Source organism: Curcuma longa, unplaced genomic scaffold (assembly GCF_044706935.1).
Source record: "Curcuma longa cultivar G26 ecotype Majalengka, Jawa Barat unplaced genomic scaffold, ITB_CL_G26_1.1 contig_28581, whole genome shotgun sequence".
In the NCBI taxonomy this organism is placed as follows: domain Eukaryota; kingdom Viridiplantae; phylum Streptophyta; class Magnoliopsida; order Zingiberales; family Zingiberaceae; genus Curcuma; species Curcuma longa.
In genome coordinates, this window is record NW_027433748.1 from 1 (window position 1) to 13,588 (window position 13,588).

The 13,588-nt window shown below is 40.6% G+C and overlaps 2 protein-coding genes and 1 pseudogene across 2 annotated transcripts; 2 read left to right on the forward strand and 1 right to left on the reverse strand.

Annotated features, from left to right (window-relative positions):
* Positions 1-1,417: 1,417 nt before the first annotated feature.
* Positions 1,418-3,268, reverse strand: LOC141819308 (ABC transporter G family member 4). The gene has a single exon (XM_074706646.1). The coding sequence runs from the start codon at positions 3,251-3,253 to the stop codon at positions 1,418-1,420; it is 1,836 nt and encodes a 611-aa protein (XP_074562747.1). The 5' UTR covers positions 3,254-3,268.
* Positions 3,269-4,264: 996 nt separating this feature from the next.
* LOC141819311 (ubiquitin-conjugating enzyme E2 10-like) lies at positions 4,265-11,358 on the forward strand. Its single transcript, XM_074706648.1, has 5 exons — positions 4,265-4,364; positions 4,452-4,539; positions 9,767-9,894; positions 10,819-10,923; positions 11,003-11,358. Exons 2-5 carry the CDS (start codon positions 4,470-4,472, stop codon positions 11,144-11,146), a joined length of 447 nt encoding a protein of 148 aa, XP_074562749.1. The 5' UTR covers positions 4,265-4,364; positions 4,452-4,469; the 3' UTR covers positions 11,147-11,358.
* Positions 11,359-12,075: 717 nt separating this feature from the next.
* LOC141819309 (uncharacterized) lies at positions 12,076-12,820 on the forward strand (annotated as a pseudogene).
* Positions 12,821-13,588: the final 768 nt, after the last annotated feature.

Genomic DNA, 13,588 nt, shown 5'->3' on the forward strand with positions numbered 1-13,588 from the left:
TTCCAAAACTAAGGTATTTCATTTTGCTTAATATCAGTGATGATGACATAATGCTGATGCTAACCTAACTGTCATCTGGTGCATGTACAAAATATATTTCAGGCACTGGCGCCAACGTGATACTTTGCAAAAATGCATCATTTTTTGCTCAGCAACTTGTAACGTAATTACGGCTAGATCGGACTGAACTGGCGGCTTCAGCTGATTTATATGTGATTTGGAGACTAGATCGATACGATCAGTGTGATAGAAAATTATAAATGAATTAGATTTTTGATTGGTTCGATTGAAAAATAAGTTGAACTAAGATAATATTTTCTTAGTTCCAGCCTCCAGCCATGTAATTGAACGAGCGTGTAGAGCTGCAGCAGAACAACAGCAGCAAGTTCTTGTTTAAAAAGATAGCTACGAAAGTCCCTGAACTCATCACATTTAGGTGAAGGTAAAAAATTTGGTTTCCTCGTCTTGACCTCGTACTGCATTAACGGGTTTCTTTCTTAACAGGAATTCTTTGTCTTGTCATGGCCTCGTTTATGGTATTACCGTGTCTAAAGAATAGCTTCTGCTAAAAATTTATCCAATTAAATATCCTTGTCAATTCAATAATAATTTGTTGTTAATGAAACAGTTTCAATCTACTAATACAGAGGCCTGCTCGACGCATGTTGCCACCTGTTAGAACGAGGAAGAGTTCGCCTCCCTTGCTCATTAGATTAACTACTTTCTAACAGTAAGATCCAGTTACTGGAGCAGATCTCCGATCTTATTCTAAATGACGATGGTGGTGGCTGAGTTGGCAATGGAATGATGCTCATGCAGGGCAGCATGGCATTGTACGGCTCATTGGAATGGCAGAGGGAGGAGAAGGAAGGAGGACGTCGTAGGAGGCGGAGATCACGTGCATGCGGCGGAAACGCCCAAAAACCCGTGAACTCACTCCAATGACTGATATCCACCACCAACTCGGCTGCCACTTCGAGACGACGAGCAGCATCGGGCCCGCAACGTCCGAACTCTTCCCAGCCACCAGTTTCCCCTCGCTCTTGTTCCTTCGCTAGCATCGGGCCCCACCTCCAATCTCGTGGTGGAGATTGCTTTCATGAACCTCCAGTCCTGGCTTTACACATTTAATTTATTTGCCGTTAAATTAAATAATAATAATTATTATCAATTATTTTGTTAAGTTGGAAGGCGATGGATCGAAAATATGCCCTGAAATTGACTATATAGATATGTTCCCGCTTTATCCAGAAAATCAAGTGCGGATAATTGATAGCTACGCGAAGCGAACGGAATTGCACTTGAGAATGAAAGCGAAGAAATTATTACAAACAGTGAGCATATTATTATAGGTTACACACAATTGATCGTCGTCGATGGGATCTAATGATCCAAATCACCGAAAATTAATTACTAGTTAAGAGGAAGAAGACGCGCGTCTGCAGAGAACGGCCCAGTAGAGGACGCGGTAGAAGACAAAGAGGCCGGCCAACACCTGGAGGTTGGCCCACCCCTCGCTGCCGCTCAGGCCTCGGCGCTGCAACACGTCGCTGCCGGTCACCAGGCACGCGCCGCCCATCTCAGCGGCCGACCGCCCGAAGCAGCGGCGCGCATGGCAGCTGTACTCGTTCGCCAGGAGCGCGTCCAGGCCGTACTTGTACGGCGACAGGTAGTGCGCGAACACCCAGTAGCTGGGCATGCTCTCCTTCGAGATGAAGTAGCCGGAGAAGAGGAAGAAGCCCGCCAGCGACAGAGTCACCAGCGACGTCCCCGCGATGTAGTCCGGCGCCATCGCGCTCACGAACAGCACGAAGGAGTTGGCGGTGAGGACGAGAGCCCAGACGACCAGCACGAAGTCGGCGAAGGCGGCCCAGGAGGCGCAGAGCCCGGCTAGGAAGTAGACCGCGGCGGCGTAGAGGAGGGAGATCGCGAGGAGGTAGGGCAGGAAGACGAGGGTGCCGGCGACGAGGTGGGAGGAGAGGCGGTAGAGGCCGGAGGAGGTCTCCCGGAGGAGGATCGGGCGCTCGCCTACGAAGATTGGGAGGGTTTCGGTGGTGGTGGAGAGGAGGAAGGTGAGGGTGAAGGCGAAAAGGCCGAGCCGCTTCACGACGCCCTCGTCGTTGAAGCCCAAGTCGATGTAGATGGTCCCGAGGAGGATGCCCACGATTAGGGCTTCCAGCGTGTTCGCCAGGAGGAGCTGCTTCGTGCGGTACACCAATTTCCAGCAGCGGCCGTAGAGGGTGGCGATTTCTCGCAGGCGGGAACTCGAATAATGCACGGGTATGTCGTTGTCTTCTTCTTGTTCTTTGGGAATCTTGGAGATGATCTTTAACCTGGCGGAGGCGGCTCGCGGGGTGGTGATGGCGGTGGTGGTCGGGTGGGGCATTTCATCGAGTACCTCCATGGCGTATTCGAGGGGGTTGAGCTGCGCGGGCACGGCGAAGCCGGAGGAGAGCAGGGAATGGTCGAGGGCGGAGAGAGAACCGTGGTGGATGACGCAGCCCTTGGAGAGGAGGAGGAGGGAATCAATGGAGGAGAGAAGGCGGGCGCTGGGCTGGTGGATGGAGAGGATGACGGTGGTGCGGCGCGAGGCGGCAACGCCGCGGAGCGACTGGAGGACCAGGTGGGCAGAGGAGCTGTCGAGGCCGGAGGTGGGTTCGTCGAGGAGCAGCACGGCGGGGTCGCGGAGGAGGCTGAGGCCGATGGAGACGCGGCGGCGTTCGCCGCCGGAGAGGTTTCCGGAGAGGCGGGTCTGGGCGAGGTGTGAGAGGCGTAGATCAGCGAGGAGGGAAGCGATGACGGTGGCGGTGCCGGAGGAGGAGAGGCTGGGGAGTAGAAGGCGGGCGGCGAAGGCGAAGGTCTCAGCGACGGTGAGGAGCGGGAGGGAGGCATCATGCTGGGGGACGTGGGCAGAAAGGCGGCGGAAGGATGCAGAATGGAGAGGGGAGGAGTTAAGACGGAGATGACCGGCAGTGGGGGCAGTGCAGGCGGCGAGGATATCGAGGAGGGTGGACTTCCCGGCGCCGCTGGGCCCGACGACGGCGAGGATCTCGCCGGGGCGGGCGGTGAGGGAGACATCGCGGAGGATGTAGCGTGTCGGCGGGGAGGGGCAGCATGGCCCAAGGACGAGCAGCTTCAGGGCGTCGATGGCAGCGGCGGGCCTGGCGTAGAAGATGGAGTGAGCGGAAAGTTCGTAAGTCTTCTTGGTCGTCCTCTCTTCAAGAACAGGCGACGGCGAGGGATCTCCGGCCATCTCAACGGAAGAACTAGCGTCTAACTACTATTGCACTTAGTTTTTGTAGCTGTACGAGAGGAAGCAGACGCTGCCATGGTGCCATCCATGCATTGATGCATGCATGATGCATGCATGAATATTTTAACTATAATTTATATTCACGTAACGTATTAATTGCATTGATGCTAGATAATTTTTTATTTTTTAAAAAATAAAAATTTAGAATATAATTATCTTATTAGAGGTGGGAGCATGTGGGTACATTTTGGATTCAATGCAATAATCTGCATGGTGAATCGACTCGTCACGAGCATGCAATAGCCATAGCCTTTCTATGTATCTCCTCTCTGGACCGAACCGTCCCGTGAACTGTTTCAGTGATAATCTACCTTTGTCCTCGTCTTCCATTTTCTTCTCTAACAAAAAGATATTAATTATCTGGCTTACATTGCACACTTAGAAATCGATCTTTAAAATATTAATCTCTATTGATAATGATCTTTTTTCTCAGATAAATATCAAGTAAAAATTATACACAAGTTGATCTCTAGAATATTCGATAAAATTATGTTTTTTTTTACAAAAGATAATATATAATTTATCATTATGATTATAAGTATTCCAATCATCCTTTCATTGGGCCTTCGCTAAATTAAGGCCCAATGAGTCCTAGCGGCTTAAAGCATGCACGAATCACGATCCATTTATTTTTATTATTTATTAAATTATTAAAAAAGACATTTTTATTAATATAACTTATTTTTGTAAAATATAAGTTTTAAGTATTTTAAATATTTAACAATATTAGCTCCATCTTTGTTTTGATCTCCCCTTTGCCATGACAATTGACGAATATATTTGTTAGGTGATCATTCAACAGCAGCCACTAAATAATTTTTTTTCAAAATTTATAAAAATAAAAACTATTTTAAAATAAAAAACTAAATAAAGGTTCGCAGAATTGCGCTGTTTCTATTATAGTAAATTGCTAAATTTTATTAATGTAATTATTACTTTATTGCATTTTATAATCGACCTTCCCCTTTCGTTCCTTCTCTCTCTCTCTTTCTCGGCGTTCGCAGTTGACTCGTGTTTCAGTGAGGAGGAGACGATCGGACATTTCGAGCAGGTGCGTTGTTTGTGTCGATTTGGGGCGCTTTTTGATTAACTTTTACGTTTCTTACGGCGATCCGATCGATTGCGCGTTTGATTGCAGCGGTCCGGCGATTTTGACATGGCGTCCAAGCGGATCTTGAAGGAGCTGAAGGATCTGCAGAAGGATCCCCCTACTTCATGCAGCGCAGGTACTTTTGATCTAACGATATTCCAGATGTGCAGATTAACTCTCTGATGTATGGGGAAATCTCGCTTCTAGCTTGCATTTGGTTCGAACTGAGACAAGTTGTGCAGGGTTTGAGATACCCGTGTATGGGGTGTTGATTCTGCGTGAGATCTCGTTGCAGAAGTGGAAGTTTTAATTGTGTTTCGTGGTAAAGGTGTTTCTTTGTGTCCCACGTTCTCTGGATTAGGAAAAAGTTCTTTCTTTTTACTTCTTTTTTAATCTTTTTTTTTATCGTTCGAATTATCATAGGTGCTGCAACTTACAATTGTTCAGCGTTATTTGATTCCGGGGAATGATCCGGAATTGATCAGATATTTATTTTTGGGATGTTTGCTATTAGTTCGCGTTTCCACTATAATGGACAATATCATGCCATAAGTCTGGCTCACTATCTTGTAAATGCCTAAAGAGAAAAGGAGAAATGGTTAACAAAAGGGTCATAATTCCATACGTTCTGTTTAGATTTAACATAGCATGCATAGATTATGTCAGGACATCATGTATATCATGCTGTGTTTCTTGGTGTCTGATCAGAGGGATCAAAATAATAGATTGTTACTACATTTTTTTGTATACATGTAAAACTTTGCTCCACATATTAGGTGCTATTCCTTTGCTTTCTCATGTTGTCTAGAACTCCAAATGTCTCTATATCTGTTTGCATCTTTGATTTTTATGGTACACGTGCTCTACATGCTCCTTGCAAAATTTGGCATGGTGTTTGTGTAACAAACTTTCTTCTTTTGCCCCTTTCAAACTGTGCATGAGAAGTCTTTGTACCTTTTCTTCCTCTTTTTTCATCACTAGACCTGTGTCTCTCTTCTTATTATTGCTTTGATCTGCAATTGTTACTAAACCAAGTCCTCCGCAATGGCTACAATTCGAATCATGAAGGAGCTACAAGATCTTATTATGGATCCTCCCTCTAATTGCAGTGCAGGTACCTTGGTTGAAATCCTTTGTGCATCTCATATTAGTTGGCATGTCCTTATAAAAAGGAGTTCTATTCTTTTCTAAACGGTCACTCCTTAATATTTAGATGATTCATAACATTTACTATTTTTTCCAATCTATTCTGTAATCAAATTCAACAACAAATTCCCTTTTCTCTTTGGTAAGCGATGAGTGAGGCAGTGTATTTTACTGCATTTCAGTGAGTATTCTTAACTATAGTTTTTTTGAGATGAATGACTAAAAATGTCAGTGTCCAATCCACATTTCAATTAATATATGTGTTTTGGCTGAAGACAAATGGTTCTCCCATATTATGGGTTTGACTTTCATGTTTCCCATTTATATCTTATTATTTTCCATCCCAAGATGCAAAGACTTCCATTTCTGAGGTTCTATCCCCCTTTTCCCTGCATGCATATTCTTTCCCATTTGTTTGTTGTCATTAATCATCTTGCTTTATCTGATTTTATTGGGTGAATGAATTTCAAGTCAAACATGGAGGGTGTTATCTCCTTATTCTGAAAAGGCTTTTGATTACTTTATCCTGGGTATTCCTACAATAGGATCCTTAAGATTACTAGATATTACACAAACTACTAATATATGTCTAGAAGTGGAGATCCTAGTTCTTACTACCTTCACTTAACAGAGAAACTTGCATCTAGATATGCTACAAACCTATAAATGGTCGTTAGGATTTTTCAGATATCCATGGAATCCTTAATGCTACCTTCATTGATCTCCTATTTTAGCAGCAAGCTAACTTGAGCACATTATTCACCATCTATTTTCAAGGTTTATGTCTTCATATCTGATTTGTTGATTGTCTAGAAAATCTCAGCAGAATCCTATGTTATATTCTGGAAATTTAGGTCTGGCTGTTAGTCTCACCCTTGACTAGTTTGACACAAATTGTATTCTGGAAGTTGCAGTTTGCCTCTCATCCCTTGACTAGTTTAACTCAAGTTTCAGAATTAAATCATTTTTCCTTTATTTGTTTATTCTTTATCTTGGTTAAAAATTTTATATACTGTGGTCAAAAATTTTAATTCGTTTTTTCAGATTTTAGCTTATTAACCATTATGGTTTTTCTTATTGGGACACAAAGCTCTTAGGAAAGTTGGTATTTCAAATAGTGTGCATTCCTCAATAAGATGTTCGAGTCAGTAAAATATAGAGAACCCCATTTTAATAGTTTCTGTTGTATGATTTCAATTGAAATTTAGCTTTTTTGGGTTACCCTAGATGAAATTTCCTTTCTATTACTGACCTGATTTTCTTTTCACATATGTAACATGATTCATTTGTTTTCTTTTTCAATCCACATTCTATTAGTTTCTTCCTTTTTCCAGTATAATCTGTTTATTATTTTCATCTTTATTGCAAACCAGCATCTTTTTCTTTTAAACTCTATTTTTAATTAAACCTTGAACTGACTCTGAACCAATTGAATTTGTTGGTTTACTTACTCTGGTTTGAAAATGGGCTTCTAGAATTTATAGGATGTGCTCATTCAATAAGTAGAGACAAATTGTTGAGACTATAGAGGCTTGATTCGGTCTATATTGTTGTCTTGTTCTATTGTTCATTGGATAAACTCAAAATTGTGCTTAATATTATTTTCAAAGCCCAACCATAATATCATATCTATGTCTCTATCCATATGTTAAGTTTATCAACTACTACAAGATATGTTCAAAGGAATAAAAAAACAATGATAGTACACGAGGACATTTTTTTGCTTTTTTTTTTTAAATATCTACTCAAATGAATTTAAGCATATTCATTATCTCCTTTAAAAGAAAGCATGTGCGACATCAATATATCGTATGCAATAATAAAATATATAATTGTGGTTAATTAAATATATTTTGGCTGATTCTGGTTAAGTTGATTTTTGTTTTTCAAATTGGATAAATTAAAATATATAACTGTGTATATTTTCAAGCTCATCCAAATAATAGCTTCATATTTTTCCCAAACCTTATTAGTTGGATGCAAATTGTACTCCAAGTTTTATCCAAACAATAACGGGCCTTGACATATCTACTGAGCCTTCATCTAATGATCTTCTCTATTGATAGGTTTCAAAACAAGTAATTACCACTCAAAGAGTTTCATGATGTGACCATTGGTTGTGAAGTTTCCTTAACTGCCCCTATTTCAATCTGTACCAGACTGATCAATATACCATTATGGAATGCATTGCATCAACCTGGGAACATTAGCCGATTTGGTACATCAATAGATGTTCCTGCTCATTCCAATTTTGTTGAACTCTCAAAACTTCTCCTTCACCAGTATCTTCTTTTTTTGGAAACACATCTTCCTATTCTATCTTTTCTCAAATCCCTCCTAACGGAAGAAATAGAAGCTTGAGAATGGATACCAAAAAAAACCTAGTTCACTCATGGGAGAAAGATATCAAAAGATTTAATATAATAAAATTAGAGGTCTTTGTTCTGCAAGAATTGTGATCATACATAGTAGATATTCTACTTCAAGGTTATGGAATTTTCGATGCTAGAAGATTTGCCCACAGTGTTCATTTAGTTGTTTAACAAATTGTTATCCTTGTGACATAATTACAATTTGCTTCATTGGAAGGTTGGTACTTTTGAGTTTTTTGTGTTAAAATACTTCTAAGTATAAGCTTGTGATAAAATACTTTTGACACGTGTATAGATCTAGGTGTATGAAGAATGAAACATCTATTTGTACTAGATGGGAAAATATCATCGAGGTTAGCATGCCTGTGGAAGGTTTTGGGGATTTGCTCCTAGACAGCAGGAAGAAACAAAGGAGGGGAAGAAGAAGAAACAGAAGAGGTGGACAAGGACTAAGAATGGTGGAATACTTACCTTGACCTTGACTTACATGTCCTGAATAGGTCAACGAAGAATCATTTGCCGTCCATTTCCATCTGGTGGTAAAGAGGATGTTGGAGAATCGTTTTGTTGCTTCAGTCTCTAAAGTTCTTCAATTTCTCCTCAAAGAAGCAGCCTTGCTCTATCTCAAAGAGGAAGACAACATGGAAAATATGGGCCCTGCTCTTGTAGCTCAAGGAGGAAGCGAGGGGATGTTGACATTTCTTCTTCACCGCACTATCTAGATGAGAAATGAGGATATCATTTTGGAACCCTCACTATTGATGGATGAAAGCTTCTCGTGTCTTGACAATGTTACACATGTCAGTTGATTGGGGTAAGGTTGTTAGTATTGAGATCCTATCTAGGAACAAAATTAGTTCTGTAGGTTTAGATCATAGCTTCGAACATAAAGATAATAATTGACAAGGCTTTGTCTACTTGGGAGGGAGTTAAAAGGAAATACAATTCAAAGCTTTGTCAAATGGTGACATGAAATATGTTATTTGCTATAATAATACCAGTATTTAACATGTATAATTGAACGGAATTATAGTTTATCTTGTTATATGTGTAATGTCGTCGTCGTCGTCATTGAGTTGTTTTTGCTAATCACTTATACCAAAGACCATCTATGGTGATTGTAATATATAACATCATTTTTAGTTTCTTAGACGTGAGTTGTGTCCTTACACTGATCTAAATCTTATTGTTCCAAAAGTATTTTCTTTTTCCTTCCAACTTGTATGTGTAATGCCGTCGTCGTCATCGCCATCATGACATGTTGACTCAAAGTATTTGGGGTCAGTTACCTGCATCTTATCTCTTCAGTTAATATATCTAATATATGTGACACTGGAATGTACTTATCAAAAAGTGACGGTTCAGTTTGGACCAATTTTACATCAAACATTGTCAAACTTAGACAACTAAAAAATTGAGGCTACATGCTTTTGGTTGCAACAAAATGTGCAAAAATAACTGGAGATTAACCTTTCCCGTAATTAAAAAATCATTGACTGTGCTAGTCATGATATATATCTGAAAGGCTCAGTAAAATTTTTTGTGCATATGGATCTTGACGACCATGACTTATGTGTCAACCTTAGGGTTTAAATGATGTATTGGTAAAGAAAAGCCTAGATGCTTGCTTCATATCATGTCTATGCTTTATTTTAACTTTTTCTTAGCATTGCTCATTTTCATACATGAGAGTTTCTCACTAGTTTGCTTCAGTGGCTGTTTAAAGAAAGAACTTGATCTTGCTCTGTAATCGGTTTTTGCTATCTCCTTTGCAGTGTCCAACATGAATTGTTGCCATTATGATTTTGTGTTTACATAATTTTGATTGACTTTGTGTCGAAATAGGCCCTGTTGCCGAAGACATGTTCCATTGGCAAGCAACAATAATGGGTCCTCCAGATAGTCCTTATGCTGGAGGTGTATTTCTAGTTACCATCCATTTTCCTCCAGACTATCCATTCAAACCACCCAAGGTACCTTGAGCATCAGCAATTGTTTAACTGCTTAGGCTAATTGCTTTGACCTCTTTACTTGGTATCATATTTGTTTAATTCTTTAGCTCTTCATAGATTGACGACAGATAAAGTGGTTGCTACTTTGGCCTTCTACCATAGCTCTTCATGAATATTTTTTTTTTCAGTTTGTCCATTTTACCTAGGTACAAGAATTTATAGATCCTGTATTTGCAAGTAGGTGGGTGGTCCAGTCTTCCACCTTATGTTCATGTAACTAATTAGTTTGTAATACTTGATTTGGAAAATGAATTTTTCATCATTATACTAAATTGAAAGATGATTGCGGACTTAGAAATTTTTATTTGTTTACTAAATGAGGAAAGCCTCCATGTAGTGCTGATAGAAACTTTGGATCAATAGAGCTCCAAAGAGTTTTTGTTAATGAGGTGATTGATGAGAAGAAATTAAACAGTGCATTTACCCTTATCTGCAGACAAAGCCTATACTAACTTTAGAAAGAAACAGCCTCATCTTCTATGGAATTAGATCTCAAAACTCAAAAGAGCATGATATCGCTTCATTTCCTTTTAGTTTCTGATGACTTGAAATTTAACTCATTGTTTCAACATCCCATTCTCATATTTGGAGCTTAAATTTCATAAGAGTCTAGTTGCTAGTTTGTATGTTGCGTGTACTTGTAAAATGGGTTCGGTTCTTGATTGAGGTATCTTGAAAGTAATTTCTTCCTTGTATGTAGCTGTCCTCCTGTATTGCTGATTTTTCTACCTTATGTTTTTTAATTTTTCAAAAACAAAAAAAAAAAACTCTTGCATGTTCTTATTGCCGTTATTGCTCGATGTATATAGCTTTCTTTTTAGCTTTCTTGTCAAACATTCATGATCCTGTAGGTGGCATAATTTGAACTTTGGGAGGTTCTCGCAGGTAGCATTCAGGACCAAAGTGTACCACCCAAATATTAACAGCAACGGCAGCATTTGCCTGGACATCTTGAAGGAGCAATGGAGTCCTGCATTAACTATTTCCAAGGTATCTGATTTCTCATCTTCTTCTACTATTAAGTCTGTTCCTTCCAAAGTCCATGACGGTTACTTTCGACCTTCTATAGGTTTTACTTTCGATCTGTTCGCTTTTGACGGACCCAAACCCTGATGATCCATTGGTTCCTGAGATTGCTCACATCTACAAAACTGATCGAAACAAGTATGAGACCACCGCTAGGAGCTGGACCCAGAAGTATGCAATGGGTTAAAACACCTGGGAGCTGGAGGTTTAAGACCGTCTCCTTATCCTGATGCTCTCTCTATATTAGTCTACTATACCATACTGTAGCTTATATATATGCAAAATAACATGGTGTGTCCGTTATCACTCTCTTCTCTGGCGTTTCGTTTCTATTAAATAACGAATGCGAACTCTGATGAAAATGCTTTCAAAAATTAGTATGGAACTGCCTTTCAAATATCCAATTTCTTTTATGATTGTGTTGTGCACGAACAAGACCTTACGTAGCACAGCCTGCATTAGCTTGGCCATAAAACTAAGGACTGTTTGAGAGTTCACTTGGTTTTGTTGCATAAAATTACTCATTTTATGTCTCAGACTATAAGAGGGTTAGGAATTCTCTAAGAAGATTTCCCATATGAAAGACACTTTTTTTTCCTGTAAAATGGAATCCGCCATCTAGCGGTCCCACAGTCTATTTAGGATCATTTGTGGTCAGATAAATTGAGAAATTATAGTTGATCACGACGGAGAAGGGTATTGTTTGGCTTCATCAGATTCGAATCTTGTTCTCTTCTGCAAATTTGATTTGTCATAACTAACTTAGAAAAACACTTGAATTCACATAATTGGGTTAGATTGGTCGATCAATTTACCTATCCTCTTTATGTTATAAAGGAAGTAGTTTTAGGATAGTAAATGAATTGAATGTTAGTTGAGAAGATCAATATGAACAGATTTGAAGATCAATATGAACAGATTTGAATAAATTTTTTTATAAAAAAAAAACTAATTGAATGATGGATATAAATGTCGTGCTTAGAATTGACGTTGGTATTTAATGGTGGGAGTGGAGAGGTCGTGACTGTTCGTTTACCTCGCAAACGCGTTACGTCCTTCCTCCGTCCACCTGTAAAGCCTCCTCCGTCACTTCCCTTAACACAAAGCTCATTCCTCTCCTCTCCTCCTCCTTATCCACTGCACCAACATCTCTCTCACATGGCGATCGCCGAGGGCAGGGACATCAATAAAAGCCAGGTCTGGGACTGCGGCAGCTCCCTCTACGACTCCTTCGAGCTCAACTCCTTCATGCTCCGCCTAGACTCCGCCATCGCCTCCTCCCGCTGCCTCTCCATGCCGCACTCCTCCTCATCCTCCTCCTACGCCGCCGCCGCCGCCAGCACGGCCCCGCCGCAGTCATCCCGCCGGAAGCGGTTCAGGCTCGCCAAGTCGGTCCAGAAGCTGGTCCAGTCCGTGCTCCGGCTGAACCGGTCGGTGTTTGCGCCCCGCGAGTCCGGTCCCACGACCAGCACGCGGGGCTCTATTGCGACGGCGAGGTTCTACGGTCCGGCCGGCTCGAGGCGATCCCGGAGGTCTGCGAGAAGGAACTCGCGGCGGCGTCGGCGTCGCCTGGGATGGACTACGACGACGCCGCGGTCAGGAAGGCCTCGTCGGAGCGGTTCGCCGCCGGCGCGACGGCGGCGGCCATGTCGTGATCCAATCAATTAGTGTATTGCGTCGGTGGTAGCGTCAGGAGATCCGTAATCAGAGGTGAGAGATGGAGAAGATGCAAGTGGTGGGAATTTGACGTGTAACTTGAAGTTCACGTTGTTTCCCGAAATGGCTGGGTTTCCTTGTCCATGAACATGCAATGAAATGAAATGCATGATATGTAACACAAACAAATTAAATTGTGGTTTAAGGATTGGAAAAATATATATAATATAGTTTAATTTAATAGGTCATGCAACATGTATGTATGGCTTAACATGTTACAATATATAGTTTAATACTTTCTTTTTTTTTAAAGCAAAAAAAAAATATTTTTATTCATTTGTAAATACACGCTTTGTCTTATGTAGAATGAATGATCAAATGTGTAGGCAAGTTGATCTAAGATCCGGAGTGTAAGTCTGAAGTTAATTAGTGCAATAAGAGTATATGTTCAATGTGGTTAGATAAGTTAAATTAGTTTGAATGCGTTTCACGTGGGGCTTTAATTTAGATTTGATTTGTTTTTTTTGACAGTGTCATCAAATGTGTAGGTAGTTGTCCAAGAAGCAAAGTGTAAGTGGCACAAATAAGAGCACTGAAGTCAATTTTTAATAAGAATACTTGTCCAACGTAATTGATTTTCAAAAAATTTGACTAATGGCCGATCCAGAACTAATCGGTTAAAGTCTTCGACTGTGAGGCAATATAATCAATCCTAGTCGTAGTATGTGAATCAACATATCTTCGGAACTTCGTAGTCTTGCTTAACCTTTGACAATTCAATTGATTATGGTGTTAATTATTAAACATGAGGTTTTAGTGAATATACAAATTCTGACAATTGGAGGTTTAGTTTAGTCAGTGCCAGACTTTAGTGGTTGGCTAAAATGATTTTTATTGACTAGTGATATAGTTGGTGCCTACACAATAATTGCATTTAATTTGCGCGAACAATTGATTGAAAGCAAATAAAATA

What these genes read in the sequence shown, in the direction of transcription:
- LOC141819308 (XM_074706646.1), bottom strand. Translation starts at nt 3,253, where the DNA reads ATGGCCGGAGATCCCTCGCCGTCGCCTGTTCTTGAAGAGAGGACGACC.
- LOC141819311 (XM_074706648.1), top strand. Translation starts at nt 4,470, where the DNA reads ATGGCGTCCAAGCGGATCTTGAAGGAGCTGAAGGATCTGCAGAAGGAT. An exon ending in CCCTACTTCATGCAGCGCAG is followed by an intron (nt 4,540 to 9,766) that starts GTACTTTTGATC and finishes GTGTCGAAATAG; the next exon opens with GCCCTGTTGCCGAAGACATG. An exon ending in ATCCATTCAAACCACCCAAG is followed by an intron (nt 9,895 to 10,818) that starts GTACCTTGAGCA and finishes AGGTTCTCGCAG; the next exon opens with GTAGCATTCAGGACCAAAGT.